Consider the following 22,975-nt stretch of genomic DNA (forward strand, 5'->3'; position numbering starts at 1 on the left):
AAAAGCTCCAGGAAGAAGGGAAGAGGTATCGTCATCTCACTTTCCCTTCAAAGCATTTCAGGGAAGCACAGCATCACTGGAGTTTGGGACGGGGTCATCCCACCCACAGTTTCCTCATCTCCAAACGAAGCCCACTCATGCATACTACCAGAGATAGGGTAGGGGATGCTTCACCCCTGTTCCCTTGTCATTGCCGTGGTCCACTTTGTCCAAACCTGTGAACTGGATTCACCCAGCTGGGTCCTGTCACATCTTGGAGCTTAGGGACATGGTTAGTGAGCATGGTGGTGATGGGTTGATGGTTGAATGAGATGATCTTTTAAGTCTTTTCCAACCTTAATCATTCTGTAATCCCTGTCATGCTCCAGAGGGTGACAAAGGGGAAAATTGTTCAATAGCATCGCTATGGAGGCTCTCCTACTCCCACCCCCATCCTCTAAAAAAGAAGAGCCATGAGAAAAAAGTGAAAGATACCTTTATTGTGCCTTTTTTTTTTTTTTTTTTTTTTTTTTTTTCCAAACTGATGAGGTGCTTCCCTAAGGGCTTTTACAGGCACTCAGAGCAATAGCAAAAAGGCAGAGTGAGGTGGCAAGCAGCAAAGTCTGGGAGTTCCCATTCCTACAGCCAGTTTTTGTCGGTTCCTGCCAGAGCAAGGCGAGTCTTGAGGTGCTTTTTCATACGGTGACTGGAGAGGGGGTTGGAAGAAGCAAGGAAAGCATGGCCCCAAGCGAAGCTCTGCACATGGACTAAGTGACTAAGTGGGTCCAATGAATTCGGGGTGTTGCTGGTGGTGGTTGATGATGTTGGCCACCACAATGGTGCCGCTGGCAACCAGGGCGATGATGAGGATGATGAGGAAGATGTTGATCAGATGGGCCGTGATGTTCAGGTACTTGGCAGTGGAGCCATAACTCAGCGCCCCGCTGTAGTCACCCAGGACTTTGCGATCTCTGGACTGGGGAGACCAACAGGAGAGTCAATGGGGCTGGGTAGGAGAGGTTCCCTGGCATGGGGCTCCCTCTGGTGATGATGGGCCTGTGGGTTCCATGAGACACCCCAGAGTCAGGGTTTCTTGGGAGATGTATGAGTTTCACCAGGGTCAGGGGCTTGATGGAGTTCATAGGGCACCTCCCAGTAGGGGCTTTTGGAGATCTGTGGGGTCCACGTGGTGCCCTGAGATTGGAGGTTTTGAGGGCACCATGAGTCTGTTCAAGGGTCCCTGGGTCTTTCTGGGGTCCATGGGGCAACCTGGCAGCAGAGATCTGGGGGCTCCATGGATCTTTTTGAGGCCCGGGGCTCTGTAGGGTCCACGGAGCACCCATGGCTGGGACTTTTGGAGCTCCACGGTTCTGTTTGGGATCGGGGAGCTCTGTGAGCCCCACAGGGATCCTCCATGACCGTCCCCCGCCCTTCCCCCCCCCCCCCCCCCCCATTCCTCTCCAGATGCCACCACTTCCCCATCCCCCGTCCCCCCCCTTTCCCATTCCCCAACCTTCACGGAGAAGACGAGCGCCAGGAAGCCGAGGCAGCAGACGTTGGCATACAGCGTGGTGCACAGCGACCAGGCCAAGTGGTCGCGGGGAGGAGGCACCAGGGGGTTCTCCACCGTCACCACTGTGCTGCGGGTCTTCCCCTCCATGTCCAGCCCGTCCATCAGGGGCTCGTACGGTGGAATCGCCGGACCCGGAGTGCGGACACGCTCCATGCTGGGGCTCGGGGGCTATGAGGCTCGGGGGCGGCGCCCGGAGGGGAGGATGGAGAGAGCTAGTTTCGTTTCCTTGCAGCCCGGTGATGAGGAGGGCTGAGCGAGGGGGAGGGAAAAAAGGGGCGCCCGCCCCCTGCGAACGCCAGGCGCCGGCCCCGAAGGTGTCCCCTACCCGGCCTCCACAGGTCGGGCTGTGGGGTGCGGGGCTGGTAGAGAAGTAGTGAGGTAGGGGCGTCAGAGAGGTAAAGCCTTAACTGTGTCCCCAGCGTGTGTCAATGGGGTTCCCGTAGCTAGTGGTGAGCCTGGATGTTTGGTGAAGAAACCCTATATCACATCTCCACCATAGGGCACTGGGACCCCTACCCTGAAGTTGATGGAGAAATCCTAAACTGTGTTCCTGTCAAGAGGCAATAGGGCTCCCATCCCTGTGATCAAGCCTGGGTGCTTGGTGGAAAAACTCTACATTTTGTCCTTTTGACTCCATCATGTAGTACTGGGAGCCCTGAGGTTGGGCTCAATGTTTGGTGGAAACCGTACATCATGTCCCCACCACACGGCAGCCCATGGGAGCCCATGGACTGGGAGCCCAACCCCTATGGTTTTCTCTAGGCACTTGATGGAGAAAACCCACATCATGGCCCTCACACCATGGTGTTGGGACTCCTTTCCCCCCCACGTTCCTCATGCTCTCTCCTAAGGCTGTCCCAAAAGGCACTGGAGGCCAAAGCTCAGCCCTACATCCAGCTCTGGGGAAGTGCTGGGGGGAGGCCGTAGGGTGCTGCTCCCTGGGCACAACAACATGAATTCCCCTAAAGTCCAGTTAGATTCCACAGCCGGTGGGACAGCTATACGAGCTGCACTGCATAGTTATCTAAATTGCACCTAATTATGAGCCAATTAACCTTCTGCACCCGCCTGTGAGCACGGCGGGGACGTGAAGCCTGGAGCACGGGTGCCCTCTAGTTTCCCCAGCTGCAGATGTCTTTTTTTTTTTTTCTTTTTTTTTTTTTTCTCTCATTGCTGAATTCTTCCTCTGTTTTCGTTCCTAGTCCCGCATTGCAGCGAGGACGAGAAAAAATTTCACTTGCTCTGAAAAGGCTGGGCAGCAGGAGTGCAGTGAGTTGTGGGAGGTCTCAGCCTGGCTGAGCTGTGGGACGGGAATGGAGATGTGATGGGGAAGGGATGGGGATTGGGATGGGATGAAATAGAGACTAGGTTGGCGATGAGATAGGGAGGGGAAAATCTGGAGATAAGATGGGTTGGCATGGGTACAGGACGGGGGTAGAAATGAGGATGGTGATAGAGTTGGGATGGGACGGGGTTGGGAAGCGAATGGAGATAAGATAGGAAGAGGATGGAAAGAGAAAAGGAACGGATCCCAGCTCGCACCGCGGCCGCTCCCCCCTCCCCGGCCGGGCCCCGCAGCCCCTCGGCGCGGCACGCAGGGATGTACCAAACCCGCTCCGGGGGGCGATGGGCTACAAGCCGGTCCGCGCCCCTCGTGTCACCCGACCCGCCGCCCCCCTCGGGTACAGACAGCTCCGTCCCTCCCACCGCCTCACACCGCCGCTCCCACACACAGGAGGGACCGCGCCGAAGCCGCCCCCCCCGCCGCCCCTATGGCCCGGCCCGCGGCTGCCGGCCCGTTGGCGTGGCGACGCGCGGAGCCCCCTCCGGTCCCGCCCCCGCAGCGCTCCTATTGGTCGAAGCTCCGTCCCGGCGGGTGGCTATTGGCCGACGCCCCCGTCGCTCGGCCCGGGCGGCGCCGCGCCCCCACCCTCCGCTCCCGCCGCTGCCGTTCCATTCATTCGCCGCCCGGCCGTGTCCGCTGCCGGCGCGACGGGGCGGCGGCGATGCACCAGGCAGCCGCGAGCTGCCGCCGCCGCCCCCCCGCTGCCGGCCCGTAGCGGCGGGCGGCCGGGGGAGGGGGGCCCGATGGGCCGGGGCTAGGCCGGCGGCGGGCCGCGGCGGCGGCGGCGGCGGGCGGTGATGCCGCGGCTCCCGGTGAAGAAGATCCGCAAGCAGCTGAAGCTGCTGCTGCTGCTGGCGCTGCTCACCTCGGCCGCGTGGTTCACGTACCTGCACATCAGCCTGGAGCGCCAGGGCCGCGCCCTCCGCCTGCCCTTCACCTACGGCAGAGGTAAGCCCCCCTTCCCTGGAGTTCGGGATCACCCCCGGAGCTCGCTCCATCCCTCGGTGGGGTCACTTCGGGGCGTGGGGCGGGCTGCGCGTTGGGCTTGGGGGTTAGAAGCCATTTCTCATCGGTCCACACCCTGATGGTGAGGATGTAAGAGGGGTTGGCAGTTGAATTGGGTGGCTTTGAAGGGAGTGAGGGCGATCTGGGAGCCGGCCACATCTCGTGAGTGCGGAACCTGAAGTTGGCACAGCAGTGTGAGCCTGCAGATTTTGGGCCTCGTGGTGCAGCGGGTGCCATGGGGTTGGTGCCAAGGAGGGACATGGGGAATGGGATTTGGTCTGAGGAGCTCTGCTTGTGTTCTTCACTGAAGATCATTGGGAAGCCTTTGTATCTGGGGAGCAGAGGGGGAAATTGTGCTTGGAGGGAGGATGTGCTGGGTGAGGACTGTGCTCCAGAGTTTGGGCTCTCTCCATTCAGTGGTATAAAAGATACTTGGAGATGTGGCTACGTGTCCTGGTCCCAAGTCCCGTAGGGATGGGGTGACGTTGTCTACAGTGAGAGGTGGATGGAGGCTGTCTGTGCAAGAGAACCCAAAGGGTGTCAAAGACCTCATGCCCTGCTGTGAAGGATGCTGCCTGCCTTGCGTCAGCCACCAGAGGATGCTCAGAAAGGTTAATTACTCATTAAATAGAGCAGCACTGAGCTGATGTGTCTTCAGCCTCCAGAAAGCACTGGGTGTGAGTTCCTGACAAGAAGTAAGGTGGGGGGCCAGGCCAAAAGGTGTGCGCTTGAGGGTATTTGGGGTGTTTTTGGGTATATGTGTCCCTATGGTGTCCTTGTGGCCTGGATGCTGCTCACGTGGAGAGTGCGGTCAGTGACTCGGCTGGGAAGCATGCTGGCATTCTGTCCCTGATAAAATGCTCCCCCTTCCCTTATCTTCTACAAGTAGATAATTACCCTTCTCTGCCTAATTTAACATGCAGGTTCCTCGTCTGAAATAATGAGGCCATTATGGTGTTCTCCCAGCTGGAAACTGTGCTGAGTCAATGGGGTGGAAATGCTTTCATGCCAGGTGGGAAGGGAAAAAAAAGAAAGAAAAAGGAGGAAGAACGGGAGGAAAAAAATGATAGCAATGATGTAAAATGGCTCTTAGCAGAGTGCCTGGCTGGCCCTGCCACCTGGAGCAGTGACTGAACACATGTGGCTGTTGCCAGTGCTGATGGATGGTCTGGGATGTAGGTTTGGGGAAAGCTTTGGTGGCACCTGCAAGGGTGAGATGCTGGTGCGTGCCTTGGGAAATATCTCTTGGGGCTGCTGACAGGCAGAGTGACACAGTGGTCTCTCCAAAGTAATGTGAGCAGGGGCAGCGCTGGCTTGTGGGGCACCGAGATAATAAATTGCATCGTGGTTGGATTGGAAAGGATCTTCAATCCCATCCAGTTCCAACCCCTCTCCATGGGTGGGCCACCTCCTGTTGACCAGGTTGCCCAGTGCCCCATCCAACCTCGAGCACCTCCAGGGATGGGGAACCCACAGCTCCTTTGGGGAGCCGTGCAGGGGGAGTTGCCAACACCTCAATATCTTCCTCTGGGACTTTCTCCAGGGTGCTGGAGCCCGTCCAGCACCAGGGTGCTGGAGCCATGCCCATCCCTCCCCTGATGGCTTTGGGACTACAAATGGCACCCCTAGCACATCTTACGGACTGATGTGCTGCAACACTGGGTGCCTTTATTCCTTTCTTTAGAGGTGCAGGTAGGGGAGAGGATTAGACAAGAGCCCTTTGAAAAGCTTTGGTGGCCCATGCAGAGGGGCAGTGGTGCCATCCATGGGCTGCTCGGTTTCCCCTTCAGCCTCTCTCTGAGAGAGCCCTCGTCCTTATTGCCTTGAATCGGCTCTTTGTGAGCACTCCCACCCTGCCAAGAGCTGCTGGGAGGGGAGGAGGAGGCGGCAGGCAGACAAGCGAGCCCTGTCCTTGGGCAGCCAGGGCTGTCTCAGGGCTATGGAGCTGGGGAACAAAGTGGCACGGAGCTGGGAAACGTGACAGCACAGGTCCAAGCCGTGGGGCTGGAATGGCAGCAAGGCTGGATAATTGAGTGAATGCATTACACTTCATTTATCCCTTTGCTTCCCCCATTGTGGTGTCTGGAGGGGCTGAGAGCTCGTGTTTATGACTGGTGGGTTTCAGCAATCCCATCTCCGCGATGGGTGGTGCTCACCCCTGGGCTTGTCCCTGAGGGAAGTCACCATGTCTCCAGCTGCGTGGTGACACTCAGTCCTCGTTGAGCCATCAAAGATACTGTGGCCAGGAGCTCAGCTGCCCCTTTTTCAGTGCCTGTTGCCTTGGCAATGGCAGAATGGAAGGGATTTGGGCTGGACGAGGAGATTGATGGGAGCTGGCTGCTGACTGATGACTGCGACATGAAGGGAGGTGTGGGGCAGGGGCTGTGGGGGGGTGCATATGTTCCCCTCATCACCTCCTTATGGGAGGCTCTGCTGGATTGGATGCTAAATTTAAATTAAAAGCAAAGGATCAAAGCACCCAAGACCGGTGGAAATGGGGTGCTTTGGAGGACCAGCGTGGTTAGACCACAGGGCTTGGTGTTGGTATCTTTGGCTGGTTTCTTTTTCATGTCCCCCATCTTTCCCATATGGGTTGAGCTGCTGCTTCCCAGAGAACTCATTGACTGAGAGGATCAGCCTGGAAAGATCCAGCCCTGAAGGCACCTTGATGATTTTGGTAATCAGCACAGCCCAATGTACTGATGTTTTGAGGATGGATAGAGAAGGGGCTGATGGTGATTGAGTTGAGGAAGACATATCTTGCTTTGGCATCTCCCTTTCTGCAGGGTGCTTTTGCTGCAGGATTGGGAAGATAAGAGCAGATGCTCCCCTGTGGGGAGATCTGTCAGTCAGGAGTACCAGGCTACATCTGCCTGTTCCCATTTGCCTTGCTCTGGATGTGGGTCACTCATGGGGTGGCTGCAGCATCCTTCACCCTGAGTGCTAATGACTTCTGGGGTGCAACCAACCCCCTAATCCCTCAGTTTGGTTGGAGGCCTGGAGACTGCAGAACCAAACCCCATCACCCAGTAGGCATTTAGGAACTGCATTCTGCTTCTAGCACAAGATTTCAGGGGCTTGAGTGCAAACTCAGTATTTTATATCCATATTATTTGCCCTGAACCCCACCTGGTTGGGGTACTCAGAAATTTGGTGCTGGGCTGCATTTTTGGCAGCACCCAGGTGTTTGGCACTCTTTGGGGAAGGGAAAGGAGAGGGGATGCTCCTCCCCAGACAGCGTCTCGCAGGCAGGAGCCTTTTATTATTGCTGCTGCCTGGCTGCAGGACCAGGAGCCAAACAATACCGCTCCGCAGCGCCTTTTGTCCCTGCTGTTGGGCTGGGCTTCCAGCGGCATTGGCTTTGGAAAGCAGCGGGACTTGGGGAGGGGAAAAGGACCTCTGGGGCTGGAGGGTGAGATGAGAAGGGTTCATTCTCAACTTGCTGCTTGCTGGTAGTGATGCTGGCCTTTTCCTCCCTTTCTCAAGGAGAGGGTGTTTATTTTCAGTTGCAGCCGGGCTGATTAGCATTTGTTTTTTTGGGCTAAGACTGCCCTTGACTTTCCTATCCAGTATTTGAATTGCAGAAGAACAAACATTGCTGCGGAAACCTTCTTCTGTGGCTTTGCTGGTGCTTTTTTTCTCCTCCTGGCTTGCAGCCACTTCTCCGAGCACACCCCATCCCTGCTGAGGAGATGTGTAATGGCAGAGAAGGGGTACAGGTGAAAGCATTGGCAAGAACATCTCTTGCTGTGGTGTCCCCATAGAGGGCTCTTCTGGCTGACACGGTTGTCTCCAGGGTGGGCTGGAGGATGTAGGAACAGCTGCTGCTCTGCTTCCTTCTTGCCGATGGGGGTCTCAAGCTGGATCCAGTCCCATTCCTTCCTGCAACACTCCCCATCCCCGTCAAGGCTGAGACGGGGCTGTGGGAGGAACGATGTGGGTCTGAAGACATGGGAGGGAGGCAGGGAGCTGCCAGCAGAAAGCTGGGGCTGCCAGGGCTGAATAATGGCAGAGAGCAGAATAAGGGGGCTTTAGAGCTTAATTTCCTGTTCCCGCTCTGCAGCCGCGCTGAGGATGGGATTTGTGCTGCCATCTCCAAGGAGATGCGGGCTGTGCGGCCGCTCGAATGCTAATGGCATCAGTGCACGTACATCAGGAGGCTGCTGGGTATGGAGGCTCCCCAGGCCTGTCCTGGGGAAGGCAGGAGCTCCCCAGAACTGTCAAGTGAGATGATGAAGAACATGGGAGAGTCTCATTGACCCCTGCCTTACTGTTCCTGCTGTCCATAGGAACCCAACTCTGCCTCTGGGTTCCTACTGGGCTATGGGTTTGGCATAGAGTCCCCCTTGGGGAGCTGCCACATCCCATTCTGCTTTTGAGGTTGTGGTGGGCATGGAAGAGGCTGCCTACGGCAGTGGGATGGCCCTGAACTGCCAGAGCTCAAGAAAGCAGTGCTCTTAGATAGTTTGACTCTTGGTTGCCATACGTGGAGCCAGGAGTTGGACTTGATGGTCATGATGGGTCACTTCCACCTTGGGATATTCTGTGATGTTGCAGTGCTTGGTCTAATTTTTCTTCGGCACCGTCCCGACAGCTGGATGGGGAGCTGAGGTCCCACAGGAGCTTATCCTATCTGACGTAAAAGGGCTGTTGTGAGAAGAGTAATGAAAAGCAATGCTGATGAGCCGCTGCAAGCTGCTTAGTACGAATGTAGCGAAGGGAATTGCAGCCAGGGCTATCCACGTCCTCTTCTGTTGCAGCCTCAGGAAAGGCTCAGGAGCATCTGGTGGTGGTGAGGCTTGAGGAGGCAGCCATGGTTTCACTCAGCAGTTCCTGTGTTTGCATTGCAGATGGGGAGCGGCTGGGGGAGGTGACAGACCCTGGCAGGCGGCCGGCAGTGGCCCAGGCAGTGGCACGGCAGAGGAAGGCCGAGGACTCCAGTGAGAGCCACGAGGAGGAGCAGGTGGGAATGAGCGAGCCGTGGTGGGAACAAGGTGGGATGACATCTGTCAAAGTTCCTGATCCGTGTTCCCTACAAACATGTGGCTGAGTAGAGCAGGGCGCTCCAAGCCTTGAGTGGATCCAAGGGTGGACAATCTTTTTGGTTCTCTTCAACAGCCCTGATGGTGAAAATTGAATTCCCTGACACCCAGTTGAAACTTTCAGCGTTGTGACTCATGTCTGCTGCCTCTTGCCCTGTCTGAGAAGTCTGCCACGATCTGCATCCATTACTTAGTTATGCATGGCAGTAAGGTCCTGCTTTGCTGGGCGAAGCCACCCTTTCCCGTGTCCTCTGCTCCATCTTAGGAGCCTCCTCTTGACTCAGTCCCATTTGTCAACATCTATCTTATAGTGGAGAGCCCCTGAATCCAGAGCAAACAACTGCAGACCAAAAACTGAGATGAGAAGCTTTATTCCTGGTGTGCTCTGAGCCCCAGCTGGGCATTGCTGCAGATCTTGCTATTGGCACTGCTGGTCCTTTGTTTGTCATCTTTTATTGTTGTGGTGTCCCCACCTGCTTGCAGGATACTCTAGCCCTGATGCTGGAATGTTATAGCGAGGCTGTAATTGCACCCTTGCTTTCCCAGTGAGCACAATTACGCCTCCACCCAGACAATGCCTCCGAAGAGCATCACTCCCATCCTCCAGAACACTAGTGACATCATTTAGGAAAAGTTTGCTAATTATTTCCTTTGCGCTGCACATTGTAATGGGCTGTGCTTTGTGCCATGGTTCTCCAGAACAGCCTGACTCTTCCTCTTCAGCAAGCTGGAGGCAGGTGACTGCTCCCCAAATCCCTCTAAATTATGAGACACAAGTGATCGGATTAATCTAATCCCCTTTAAAGGAAGAGGGAGAGTGGGGAGGCACCCTGCTGCCTCTGCCTGGAGGCAGAAGTACAGATCACATTATTGCCCAAGCTCCTGCTCTTTTGGAAATGCAGCTCAAAATAGTCCCTTTCCTATAGCCTGCCAGTCTGGCATTTAGGATGAACAGCAAGCATGCTGTTTTGGAGCAGGAGCGCTTTCGGCAGAGAATGGGAAACAAGTTGAGGTGGAACATTCTGAAGCCCTGCTCTCTGGGATGCCTTGCCAACATTCTTCTGTAGCGAGGTGCCCCACTTTCCTTTGCGTTCAGCCTGGAAAGCTTTCCCCTTGCTTTGGAAATGCTTGGCATCTCAAATGAGGTATTTAGGCATGAGGAAGTGTCCTGCAAGCACATCTGAGCAGTGTGCTGGCTGTGGCTCCGCTGCCCCACACCTCTCATCTCCCATCTCCTGCTTCTTTGGCAGAATGATGGACAGGATTTGGACGGACGCTTTTCCAGAGGCTCACGAGCCACCAGGCGCCCCAAACTCAACCTGACCAAGCAGGTTCTGCCCTGGGATGAGAAGGTACATCATGGTTTTGAGGGGTGGGGAAGAATCATGTGGCGTCTTCCTCCTGGTTCCAACGGGATGGGTGATGGTGGGGCTGGGCTTTTGCTGTTGTATCCAGAAGGGGAACAGTCCTTGCGTAAGCCTGCTTGGGAACCAAAAGGGTGCCCTCGCAGCAGTGGGAGGAAGATTATCCACTGGGTTTTGGTGATGTGAGCATAGGGTTGGCCCTAATGCTGTCCTTGGGAGGTGACTTGCACATCTCTCCCTTCTTCCCCTCATTCTGCAGTACAAGGGGAAAGCGAACCTGCATGTTTTTGAGGACTGGTGTGGAGGAGCTGTGAGGCACCTAAGGAAGAACCTCCATTTTCCACTCTTTCCGCATGTGAGTCCCAGACCCGATGGTGGTGGGTTGGAGGGAGGGCCCACTCATCCTTCTCTCTGGCATGCAGGTTTTTGGGTTCCCTTTGGGGCATGCAATTGCCTTAAGAGCCAGCCAGGCTTCAAGGCAGAGATGGAGAGATCTGGGTAGCGATGGGACCTCTATGACCCCTCTGGTTTTAGGGGTACAAAGCCCCAGGAGAATGAGAGGTGGATAATGTTGGCACAAGGTATTAACTGTTTGTACTTTTGCATCCCCAGACCCGCACCACAGTGAAGAAGCTGGCGGTGTCACCCAAGTGGAAGAACTACGGGCTAAGGATTTTTGGCTACATTCACCCTTTCAAGGATGGTGAGTGGAGATCTTGGGCCTTTTCTCCCCTTGCAGTGGTGTGGGAAAGCTGCCCTCTCCCCTTTCTTGGGCCATGTGAGGGCAGAAGGAGTGTTGGACAGTCCCTGGCTCCCAGGCAGGAGGGTCTCTCTGGAGCAGAGATCCTCTTCCATTGTTTTCAATGAAGCTGAAGCACTAGTCCTATCCAGAACAGAGCAGAACGTGGGGTCCATGGCACCATGTTACCAGGTCCATCCATCCCTCCGTTTCCTCGTGCCACAAGGAAACACTGTTACCTTCATCCAGCCAGCCCAGGACACCAGCACTGCTGTATATCTCTTCTCTGCTGTCCTCAGGAGATTTCCAGTTTTCTGTGGCATCAGATGACAATTCGGAGTTCTGGCTCAGTTCTGATGAGAGCCCATCCAACTCACGGCTGGCTGCCTTTGTGGGCAAGGTATGCACATTCACCCTCTAGACTTCCCTGCACTGGGGATGCTCCTGTCCCAAGGTGGGAGGTTTAATGTATGCTGTTGGATTTTCCTGGGGAGCTGGAAAACTTACTGTCTTGATTCACACTTCAATGCTTTTGGAATCTTGCTGCTTGTGTCTGGTGACAAGCTCCGGTGCCAAGAGTGCCAGCAGAGGGGGGGACAAGGGAAAACCTGGGGTGGAGCCTTCTGTCCTGCCTGATGAGCCTTTCTGCCCATGGAATGGTGCCCAGTGGAGGCAGAGGAGAGCTTCTTTCCGTCTGTCTGGCAGGGTTTGGGCTTGTGCCTGCTTAGCTGGCAGCTTTTAGACGTTCATTTTTCCTTTCTCCAGCTGGGTACCGAGTGGACAGCTCCAGGGGAGTTCACCAAATTCAGCTCACAGGTTTCCAAGCCTCTACGGTAAGTTCCACACTGATCCCGCCAAGCCCCTTCCCAGAACACCCAACACTAGTAGATGCCTTAAACATGTTGGATGCCGTGAGTTAGGGGCTAAGGTTCCTTTTTTTCTGTTAAAACAGTAGAACTAGTTGCAGATATCCCTCTCATCCTGCCTTTCTCCTTACCCCAAGAAGTTTTAGCCACACATGAGCAGGACAGAGATGGTTTCCAGAGATGACTCCCCTGACACTGGGGGTCCAGGGACTCCACCCCATTGCCCTGGCAGCAGTAGCAGCAATGTGTCTTACCCAGCCTCTCCCCCTCTTGTGCAGCCTTATGTCGTCCAGGCGCTACTACTTTGAGCTGCTCCATAAGCAAGACGACCGAGGCTCGGACCATGTGGAAGTTGGCGTGAGTAAATATCCCCCTGTGCTGCTTCCAGGCTTGTTTCTGATCAGCAGCTCTCCATGGCTAGTCCCATCCTCCTTTTTTTTTTTTTTTTTTTTTTTTTTCCTCTCCCTTTGCCATGTTCATGGAGAATTGGGCTGGCCAGGAAGGTAAGGTCCCTTTTTAGAGGAGCCCAGACCGTGGATAAGATGGGAACAGACAGGTACCATCCGGGATACTGACTGCTGCCCTGAAGAGCTGTTAGCCCACCCTACTGCCTCAGGTCCCTTTTTTCTTTCCCCACCTCTCCTTTGTAGATACCAGCAATTTCAGATCTGAACTTGCCCACCTGGCTGCACAGCCCTGCTGTTCTCAGGAGCTCAGGCTTTTTTTTTTTTTTTTTTTTTTTTTTTTTTGGGAGGGGAAGATGTTGGCTCTTTCGCAAAGGTTTCTTTTCTCCCAAACACTCATTAATCACTGGAGTCAGACTTGTGCTAGCAAAGCATCTCAGAGGCTGACAGCTCCTCTTTCTTGTGTTTCTCCTCCCCAGCACTCAGGAGTGCTCTGTCTGGGTGCATGCAGTGCTGATAAGATCTGAATTTCTGATGTGAAAAATAAACGAGAGGGGGAAATGTTTTCTTGCTGGAGGGAGGGAAGCTTCTCAGGTGCTCGTAGAGAGACAACAAAGGACCCTAATGCTTCCCTTGCCCTGGGTATGTAAGGGCTTGTCTGTACAAAGGCTCACATCCATTTGGGGCATGCTTTTAAATGGCAATCAAATCAGTGCAGGCAGCTGTGAAGACCCTCTGAAGTCAATGCATATTTGTTGTTGTTAATGTGCTCCAAATCAGCTGAAGGAGTTCTAAAAGCAGCAGCAGAGATCTGCAGGGGGTTGCTTCAGTCTGTTCCCATTCCTGCTTTTGCCAGCACAGGTCTGAGTGGTTTGCAGCACTGGAGAGAGGCAGGGGAAGGAGGAGGTGGTTTAGGGGTCAGTGAATGGCAGCTGTGGGTCAGGGTCTTGATCCTATGTTTGTGCTGCCCTGGTAATGAATGCTGGTTGGGAAGAAGCTGCTGCCTGGCCCAGAAGAGCTACATGGGTCTGAGATATGTGGCAGCCAGAGTGTAGCCTCACTTCTGGATGTCTTCCCTTCTCCAGCCATGCAGGGAACAAGCCCAGAGCACTACAGTTTAAGGAACGAGATAGGTCTGGACCTTTGCTTGGAGATGTCAGCCCTCCATCTCATTCCACTGCTGTGATGTTGGGTTGAGGATAGTTTCTGGGAGCTGAGGGTGGAGAAGGACCCGTCCTCCCACTGATCCTCCATCTCCTTCTTTCCTAGTGGCGAGTTTTCCTCCCTAGCTTGAAGTTCGAAGTGATTGATTCTTCCTACATTTCTCTGTACACAGGTAAGGACCATCTCAGGTGCTGGCAGCCAGCAGACTACCATGCTGCACTCACCTGGGCTCAAAATGTTGGTTGAAACCAGATGCAAGGGAAGATGGGTCCAAACCCCCCAGGGCTTCTGCTGGATAGGAGGAATGAGGCTGCAGCAGGTAGGGGTGATGCTGCAGCCCTCCTGAAAATGGGATGAGTAAGTGGTGTGCCACAGAAATGCAGCTCCTGTGGCTGCTGCTCTCCAGCTTTTTACTTGCTAACAAGGCTTGGCTCCTTTGGCAAGCAGCTCAGCTCCTTGGCCTTGAGTTATGAGGAGCTGTCATGGAGGTGGGAATGGATGGCATGGGATTTAATTAAATCTATAGATCTTCTGTTTTCTGCCCCTTCATCAGTCTGGCAGCAAGAAAGAATATGATGGATGGGCCCTGCCCTGGCGCTCAGTGCGCATAAGGACTGGTCATCAAACACGCCCTGGAAGGTGTCACTGAAGCAACACGCAGGGATCAATGGGGAGAAGAGGGGTGGATGGGCAGGAGGTGGATGAGGTGCAGATAAATTCTCCCCCAGCTGCAATCCATCAGCACTGATGTTCTCCCACTTGCCAGCTCCCTTGGAGCCCAGCAGCGTTTCCCAGGGTGAAGCCAAACCACTTTTGAGTGCCTATCCTGTGGGTTTAAAGCTCTGCCCCTTCCCTTGCTCCAGCATTTTCCTTATTTGGCTGCTGAGGATGCAATGGAACGTGTCCCATGTCTCCCCGTGCTCCAGCATGTCCCTATTGCGCAAAGGAGCATTTTGGGTACTGCACTTGGGATCTGCCTGCTTCCCTGCAGTGTCTCTGAATACTGGGAACAGGCAGCCCCACCTGGGACCAAGGTGACCAGGGCATGGTGACCTGCCTCCCTTAGTGGCACTCTGGGGGCTGGTGAATAGCCAAGGACAGTGTGTCACCCGAATTCTTAAATGGGAGAAGGACAGGAACCAAGGTCATGTTGTATTTACTTGAGGCTCGAAGGGGAAGGCTTAATCCAAGGCATAATCCCTGTGTCCCTGGGAGCCAAAGCCTCTGAGTGTTTCCACCTCTTGTGTTTGTAGTGAGCAGTGCTGTAATGGGAGCTGGCGATCCTGGCTGAGATTGCCTGTACCCTTTTCCTATGTGTCATTAGTTGATAGCAATAATCATTTGTCTCATTAGTCGGTTAACGGTTGGACTGGGTGATCTTTTAGGTCTTTTCCAACCTTGGTGATTCTATGATTCTATGATTCTAGTCACAGGGTCTGCAAGCCTGCAGGCGGGCTGGAGGGGCTGGGTTTGCCTTCCCAGGAGCCGGGGGCCTATGGGACATGCTGTTCCCTGTGTGGGACACAATCTGGGGACACAGATCATGTGTTTGCGCACGTGCCTCCTTTTGGGGGTGCATCCCTTTTGTCCCAGGTGGGTATCCCTGCTGAGTCAGGGGGATACAGGAACTGATACTGAGTGGTGGGATTCAACTAGGATCCTCCCCCACAGCCTCTTGGAGGGTCCCCAGGGCTTCCCTCATCCAGAGGGTGAGTCCTGTGGTGTACCAAGGGGTTCAGCCATCATCCTCTCCTCCCTCAGACGAATCGACTTTGAAGATGAACCATGTGGAGCACATCCCGCAGTCTCTGGCCAGCCACAGTGGGAGCTACCTCTGGGAGGCACAATGGGATGAGCATGGGGCTGACATGCTCAAGTCTGACCCCAGGGATACCTTCTTCCTCAGTAAGTGGTTGGGACTTCCCACTGCTCTGCGACTTTCTTTGGCCCCTTCCAACCCAAACTACTCTGATTCAACGAAGAAGGCAGGACCTGGATGCTCCAGAGCATCCTCCCTACCTTCTGCCCATCTCTGGGGTGAAGGCCATCACTTCTGGGGGCAATTTAGGATGGTTTGGGCTACAAACTGTAACGTGGGATGGGCACAGGTTGGGCTGAGCCATGCCTGCCTCTCCTCAGCCCCTGCAATAGAGCCGTCCCGTGTGGAGAATGTGCTGGTGCCCTGTGCCTACAGCCCCACCTACGTGGTGAAGGACTTCCCCATCGCCCGCTACCAGGGCCTGCAATTTGTAAGTGTCTCTCTGTGATGCCTGGGAGGGGAACTTGCCAAAGCTCTTGCGCCTATAGTAGGTCTTGGTTTGCCTGTGATGTTTCAACGTGGTTAAAAACCAGGAGAAAGTGTCTTTTGGTGGAGGCTCGAGCTGAGCCTTCCCCTCTTGATCCAAATGGGTTTGGGATGAGCACTGTGTGATGCCTTTGGGGTGCTGGGATGAAGCCAGCTGGGTGCACTGGTGATGGTGGAGTGCTTGGCTCCCCAGGTCTACCTCTCGTTTGTGTACCCCAATGACTTCACGCGCCTCACTCACATGGAGACAGAGAACAAGTGCTTCTACAGGGAGTCCCCGCTCTACCTGGAGAAGTAAGTGTTGGCATGCATCCCCAAGCCCTGTCCACAGCAAAGGGCCACTTCCAGGCTGTCTCCCAGTCCCTCCCTGTCTCCCAGGGATTTGTTCAAGAAGAGGGTAGATATAGCACCTGAAGACATGGTTAGTGGGCATGATGGTGATGGGCTGGCAGTTAGACTAGATGACCTTAGAGGTGTTTTCCAACCTTATTGATTCTATGACCCCAACTCCCATCCCAGGATGTTCCCCTGCACACACGTTTGTGTATGTGCATGGCAGTATGCACATGCCTGCTCGCAAGCACCTTTTCCCTGTGCAACCCTCTCTTATCTCTGGGACCTCATCTTTCATCTCTGTTCCACAGGTTCGGTTTTTATAAGTACATGAAGATGGATGAGGAGGAGGAGGACCCACGTCAGCGAGCATTTCTCTTCCTCAACCCAGACAGTGAGTCATGCCTGCCCACTGGCAGCTCTCAAGCATCTCTCAGTGGCTCGGCATGGGGCTGAGGACCTGGCATCCCAACCCACCAGTGCAGCTGATGGGAGATGGAATGCGTCAGTGTGTCTCCAAAGATGTGCTTGGAGGGGTTAATTAGCCAAGGTTTGGAGGGCTTAATTACCGGAGTCTTTAGCCCCCATCCCTGCTGAGCATCACTCAGTGCCTGCCAGCTCTCAGTCTCCCTCACTCAGGGACTCCCTCACTCAGTTTTCTCGTTGATCCCCTTAAGGAGACAAGCTTTGCCTGCTTGTCCCAAGTCATCCCAAGTGCTGCAGAGAGCAGGGAGCCTTGAGAAACTTACTTCTGTCTTTGTTCCCTAGATTTCCTCGAAGATGATGAGGAGGATGAGGATACAGTGGACAGCCCTGAGGCCACAGACCCACCTCCCAAAGCCAGGAAGAACCTCGAGCTGGTACCTGAAACCCAAAGGAAGGAGATTCTGCCAGTCACCAGAGATTATGGAGACTACCTGGACTACTACAGCTTCCGCCGCAAGCAGAGTCGGGTGCGGGACGAGGTCGGCATGGGAAGGTGGAACATGCCCCCTGCCACTCCCAGCCCCACAGCTACTCCTGTGGGCCCCCATGGCAATGGGGACACAGGACCTGGGCAGGAGAGAGTCCGTGGAAGGATGCTTCGATGGTTACCCCAGGAGCCCAGTGAGGAGGATGAGCTGGGGCTGCTGGTGTCCTCCAAGCATGCTGGGGTGCTCAGCCTCCAGTCTCACCTCTCTGTTCCCATCTTTGGTGGCAAAGCCAAAACACCAGCTCCCAGCAAGTCTGTAGTATCCAAGGAGGACAGAAAACCTAAGAAAGCCCAGGAGAAGGTGTATGTGACCAGGCTGCAGCCAGGCAAACGCAAAGCCCCAGCCCAGGAGCCCGCCTTCCCCAACATGTTCCTTTACCCAAAGCTTCTGAAGAAAGTGCAGCTTCGTTCCAGGACCCCTCAGAAGCATTCCATCACTCCCAGCAAGCTTCGAACTGCCCCTGGCCACCGGACCCCTTGGCTCTTGAGCAACATTTCCAAAGAGAGAGAGTCAGCCAGGAGGAAGACCAGCCGGGCGGGTGACAGGAGGTGGCGGCTGGTGAGCAAGCAGGAAGAACTGGGGGCTGAAGGGATCTTCAGCAAGGAGACCCACGAGGATGTGACCACTGCCCCAGGCAGGATGGCAGTCACCACCGATTACAACTCCTCAGAGGTGACTCGCTCACAGGGGACACGGGTGACGTCCTTTCTGAAGACATCAGAGATAACAGCATCCCAGCAGGAGGGAAAGGGCCAGGAGGAAGAGGAGGAAGAGGAGGTGTCAGACTACAGTTATGAGACAGGGGAGCTGCCGCAGAGCTGGCTGGAGGACTCCATCAACTGGCAGAGGACGTTCAGTGTCAGTTCGGTGGACTTCGAGCTCCTGCGCTCCGACTGGAATGACTTGCGCTGCAACGTCTCGGGCAACCTGCAGCTGAGTGAGAGTGAGGTGGTCGATGTGGTGGCCCAGTACATGGAGAAGCTCAACGAGAAGAATGGGGGGTAGGGAGGCAGCATGGTGTGGGTGGGAAGTGGGGAGGATAGGATGTGTCTTGGCCCCATTTGGCTTTTTGAGACCAGGTGGGCTGGACATTGAGTTAGAGTGGTAAAGCAGCCCATGTTGGAAGGGACCTCCAAAGATCATCAGGCTCAACCTCTGGGGAAGGAAATTACCTAGCACCCTGTCCTACCACACCTTGAAAACCTCCAGTGATGGAGATGCTGCCATGTCCCTGGGGAGGTGGTTCCAGTGAGTGCTGTTTTCTCACTGTAAAAAATTTGTCTTTTACCAGGACAAAACCTCTCATGGTATAGTCTGTACTTGTTGCCCCTTGTCTTCACTGTCTGGCTCTTAGTGAAGAGACAGCCTCTGTCCTCTTTCTAGCTGCTCTTTAAGAGCTGTGATACAGTGATGAGCCCTTCCTGAGCCTTTTCTTCTCTCTTGTGAAAAAGTCCAACTCCATCAGACTTTCCTCATACGACAGGTTCTTGAGCCCTCTGGCCATTTTTTTGGCTCTCCCTTGGACCCTCAAGGGGTTTCAACTCTTTGAAAGGGTAGATAACTGCAGGACGAGGGGAAATGGTTTTAAGTTGAGGGAGGGAAGATTTAGGTTGGATGTCAGAGAAGTTCTTTACAGAGAGAGTGGTGAGGTGCTGGAACAGCTGCCCAGAGGGGCTGTGAATGCCCCATCCCGAAAGGTGTTCAAGGCCAGGTTGGATGGAGCCCTGGGCACCCTGGTCTAGCATTGTGGCCCTGCATGTGACAGGGAGGTTGGAGATTCATGATCCTTGAGGTCCCTTCCAACCCTGGCCATTCTGTGATTCTGTGACCCTCTCCAGCCTGCGCTGGGCTCTTTGATTATACCTTTCCAGGTAAAGGAGTGGGCACTTGTCTCTGTTAAACTTCATGCCATGTACACCTCGCCATCCTGTTCTAACTTGGTGAGGGTACTATCAATCCCATTGTTCAGATCATTTATGAAGATACAGAATGGCACGGAGGCCAATATCCTTCCTTAGGGGACCTTGCTTGTTACAGGCTGCCAGCCTGAGTATAAATCATTGCTTGCCATCCTCTCGAGTGCAGCATGCTAGGCAGTGTCCAACCCATCTCACAGCTGGCCCACTCAGTCTGTATTTTGGCTGTTTCACCTGTTTCTCCTTCCTCCACAGCATTTACACCCTTTTGAGGATCATTAATGTGGAAAAGCGCCGGGACACAGCTCGGGGCAACCGCTACCTGCTGGAGCTGGAGTTAGCAGAACGGGGCCAGCGGATAGTTCGGCTCTCTGAGTACGTCTATGTCCTCTTGCACCAAGGCAAGCAGGATGACAGTGCTGAAGCCAACCCTGAGGGACCAGCCGTGGGGGCCACCGAGACCCAGCCAAGCACCTGGAGCATCCTCTATGGGAAGCCCATTCTGTGTCGGCCTCTGCAGCTGAGCTGGAAGCAGGACATCATGGTGCACTTCGTGGTACCTGGTAGGTGACAGCAGGATGCATCTCTCTGGCACGTCTCTTGCTGCCCACAGCATTGTCTGGTGGGATTTTGCATCCTCCTGGCAGATTCAAGGAGTGCAGGCAGCCAGGAGGGCATGGCTGTGGCTTGAGGCAGTCTGTGTCAGGCATTGGGGTTGAGGGACATGCCCATGGCTGGGGTACTGCCAAGTGCCTTTCCCTAAGACAAGAGCTATCAGGGTTCTTGGGAGGCCAGACCCATAGCAGTGTTGAGGTTATCTGGTGTAATGTGACCGATTGCTGGTTTGGGGGTTTTTTTGGGACCTCTAGTGTGGGGATCCTAAGGTCTGAAGGATGTTTGTGGCTGTGCCCGGCAGTGAAGAACCAGGCGCGCTGGGTCCAGCAGTTCATCTCAGACATGGTCAGCCTGTATGACATTACAAAGGATGCCAACTTCAACGTCATCCTGGTGGACTTTGACAGCGACGATATGGATGTCGAGAAAGCCCTGCAGGATGCCCAGCTGCCTCGGTAACCCATCCCAAGGATCCCTGCATCCTCTCCACATCCCACTGTAGTCCTGTGCTGGTGGTCTCATAGATGGGCAGGCCATCCTGGTGGTCCTGTCACAACCATTGGCTTGAAGTGGCCCCTTTCTTCATGGAGTATTAGGGTTGGGGGGGACCTTACAGTCCATCTAGTTCCAACCCCCTGTTATGGGCTGGCATCTTTCACTAGACCAGGTTTTCCAAAGTCCCATCCAACCTGGCTTTGAACACCTCTGGGGAAGGGGCATCCACAGCTTCTCTGGGCAGCCTGTGCCAGTCTCTCACCACTTTCTGAGTAAAGTGTTTCTTCCTACTGTCTAACCTTAATCTCCTCTCTTTCAGTTTAAAACTGTTATCTTTTCTCCCATTATCACACTCCCTGATAGAGACCACAACAGCTTTCCTGTATGCCCCTTTAGCTACTGGAAGGCTGCTATTTGTTCTCCCCAGAGCTTTCTGTTCTCCCGGTTCCCTGACTTTCTCTTTGGGTTTTCTCTGATCCAGGTGCATTACCTTGCACTTGGTCCTGTTGAACTTCATGAGATTCACACAGGCCCATCTCTCCAGGCCTGTTGAGGTCCCTCTGGATGCCATTCTTTCCCTCCTGCATGTCTGTCCCCGCATGGTTTGGTGTCATCCACAGACTTGCGGAGAGTGCCCTCAATCTTGCTGTCCATGCCACCAGCAAAAGGTGTTAAATAGTGTTTGTCCCCTTGAGAAGGTCCCTTCCCATCACCAAAGCTAACTGCCCTGCTCTCTCCCCTCAGCTACCAGTACCTACGGCGCACAGGGAACTTTGAACGCTCAGCAGGGCTGCAGGCTGGTGTGGACATGGTTGAGGTGAGGACACACTGCTCCACTTGGGGCTTCTGGAGCTCCCGATGTGGCTTGGCTGCGAGCCTCCCATTTGTGTCTGTCCCAACCCTCAGGATGGGCACAGCATCGTGTTCCTGTGCGACCTGCACATCCACTTTCCCTCCAACATCCTGGACAGCATCCGGAAGCACTGTGTGGAAGGGAAGCTGGCCTATGCGCCCATCGTCATGAGGCTGAGCTGTGGCAGCTCCCCACGGGAGCCCAATGGTGAGCGGTCCCCTTCCTTGTGCCACCTTCCAGATGGGAGATATCACCTGTGCACCTGAGTGTTGCTGTGATGCTGGGTTTGGTTTACAGCCAGGATTGGGTGGGTTTGTTCTGCTTTGGTGGGGTGAGATTTGAGCCCAAGGGTTCTCCAGAACTTGAAGTGTTACTCTGTGGACCCCAGTAGGAGGTGGCAATGATGGAGACAGAGCTGTGGTAGGAAGGGAGAACTGGGGGAGAGATTGGGATGAGGTGAGAGCATGGATGTGGCTTCCTGGGAGCACCAAGGGTGATGGTATGGTGGGATGGGGATCTCACTGCTCCTCCCTCCAGGTTACTGGGAGGTGAATGGCTTTGGTCTCTTTGGCATCTACAAGTCAGACTTTGACCGCGTTGGAGGGATGAACACGGAGGAGTTCAGGGACCGCTGGGGCGGAGAGGACTGGGAGCTCCTGGACAGGTGAGGCTGGAGGCACCAGGACCCCTGTACCCCCACTTGTGTGATGGGAACCCCCATAACCCCCATCCACGGGCAGGGATTTGGTTGTGTCCATCCCCTCATTTCCTTGAGCAGCTGTCCATGTGTCTGACTGCAGGGTCCTTCAGAGCGGGCTGGAGGTGGAGCGCTTGCGTCTCAGGAACTTCTACCACTATTACCACTCCAAGCGTGGTATGTGGAACGCTCACAGCAAGAAGTCACCCAAGGACTAACACCCTGAGCCCAGCCCACAGCTAACAGACCACAGCCAGAGGTTGGCCGCCGCTGGTGCCCACATGTCCCCAACCCTCTGGTCCAGCATGGAGGGCACTATTGCCACCACGGTCTCCAAATGAACCATGGTTACTTTGGGGTGGATATGGGGAGGGAGGGTGGGTGAAAGCGGGAAGGTGGATTTTTTCTTAAGGGTCTAATTTCTTAGTCAGAAATGAATTTATTAACTCATTAGCGCCAGGCAGTGGGCGTCCTGCTGTTGAGAGAGCAAAGCCTCAAGGCTGGGGGCCACGTCTTGCTGGTGATGCTGAAGGGATTAAAGTGGTACCTGAGCTTGCAGCCAGCACTAGCTCTGCATCCCCTGCACAGTGCCCAGTGCCAGGCTGGAGGGCAGAGCCCTTGTTGGGGGGCTGCTGGAGCAGATACCTGTTGGGGTGGTGGGGGTATCTGCTCAGGGCTGCCTATCTTCTCTGTGGCACCCCCAGAGCCAGGTGGTCACCTTGGATGGGAGAAAGCTCTGCCCTGGCTGCTTTGGGTGAAGTGGACAAGGGGCAGAGCCCCTTCCTGGCCCCCATCAGCAGGGTGGGCTGGTGGGAGGGGGGGGGGAAGGGCAGAGCCCAAAGCAGGTACAGGACTGGGGAGAGCAAATGATGTTTCCAAGCTAATTTCTGTGAAATTATGAGGTAGGAAGCTGTTTTCAGGAAGTTCTGTCTGTTTTTTTTTTTTTTCTTTTTTTTCTTTTTTTTTGGGGGGGGGGGGGGGGGAGGGGTTTGTTGTTGTTGTTCTGTTGTTTTGTTTTTGTTTTTTAATTCTTAAAAATTAAAATCAACGTCTTGACTGGGATTTCCTTCTCGCAGTGTCACCCTCTGCCTTGTGGCTGCAGTCCCAGGAGGGCTGGCAGCATGCAGGGAAGGGGAGGAGGATGCAGCCATGTACCTTTGATGCCCCAGTGCACGCTCGGGCTTGCAGGGAGTTTGGGGAGCCTCCACCCCACACTTGGGTCTCGCCCCATTGCAGGAGCATTGGCTAAAACCACCCTGTGGTCTGGCAATGCTGGGCACTATCAGCCCTGAGAGTATCCCAGCAA

General features: G+C 54.7%; 2 protein-coding genes across 2 annotated transcripts; one reads left to right on the forward strand and one right to left on the reverse strand.

Moving 5' to 3' along the window:
* Window positions 1-458: 458 nt before the first annotated feature.
* LOC125694660 (dispanin subfamily A member 2b-like) lies at window positions 459-1,806 on the reverse strand. The gene is made up of 2 exons (XM_048948211.1): window positions 1,493-1,806; window positions 459-955 (listed from the first exon to the last, which is right to left on the reverse strand). Exons 1-2 carry the CDS (start codon window positions 1,703-1,705, stop codon window positions 755-757), a joined length of 414 nt encoding a protein of 137 aa, XP_048804168.1. The 5' UTR covers window positions 1,706-1,806; the 3' UTR covers window positions 459-754.
* Window positions 1,807-3,652: 1,846 nt separating this feature from the next.
* Window positions 3,653-22,636, forward strand: B4GALNT4 (beta-1,4-N-acetyl-galactosaminyltransferase 4). Its single transcript, XM_048949372.1, has 20 exons — window positions 3,653-3,845; window positions 8,753-8,865; window positions 10,195-10,296; window positions 10,568-10,663; window positions 10,921-11,011; window positions 11,347-11,447; window positions 11,813-11,880; window positions 12,192-12,270; window positions 13,587-13,653; window positions 15,243-15,386; window positions 15,621-15,730; window positions 15,980-16,080; window positions 16,431-16,513; window positions 16,888-18,094; window positions 19,265-19,572; window positions 19,926-20,079; window positions 20,864-20,936; window positions 21,026-21,179; window positions 21,510-21,636; window positions 21,773-22,636. The coding sequence occupies exons 1-20, from the start codon at window positions 3,695-3,697 to the stop codon at window positions 21,885-21,887; spliced, it is 3,444 nt and encodes a 1,147-aa protein (XP_048805329.1). The 5' UTR covers window positions 3,653-3,694; the 3' UTR covers window positions 21,888-22,636.
* Window positions 22,637-22,975: the final 339 nt, after the last annotated feature.

This window comes from Lagopus muta, chromosome 6 (assembly GCF_023343835.1).
Source record: "Lagopus muta isolate bLagMut1 chromosome 6, bLagMut1 primary, whole genome shotgun sequence".
NCBI classification, from domain to species: Eukaryota; Metazoa; Chordata; class Aves; order Galliformes; family Phasianidae; genus Lagopus; species Lagopus muta.

Coding starts and splice junctions, on each gene's coding strand:
- LOC125694660 (XM_048948211.1), bottom strand. CDS start 1,705: ATGGAGCGTGTCCGCACTCCGGGTCCGGCGATTCCACCGTACGAGCCC. Junction 956..1,492: donor CGCTCGTCTTCTCCGTGAAG/GTTGGGGAATGG, acceptor TGGTCTCCCCAG/TCCAGAGATCGCAAAGTCCT.
- B4GALNT4 (XM_048949372.1), top strand. CDS start 3,695: ATGCCGCGGCTCCCGGTGAAGAAGATCCGCAAGCAGCTGAAGCTGCTG. Junction 11,448..11,812: donor TGGCTGCCTTTGTGGGCAAG/GTATGCACATTC, acceptor TCCTTTCTCCAG/CTGGGTACCGAGTGGACAGC. Junction 11,881..12,191: donor CAGGTTTCCAAGCCTCTACG/GTAAGTTCCACA, acceptor CCTCTTGTGCAG/CCTTATGTCGTCCAGGCGCT.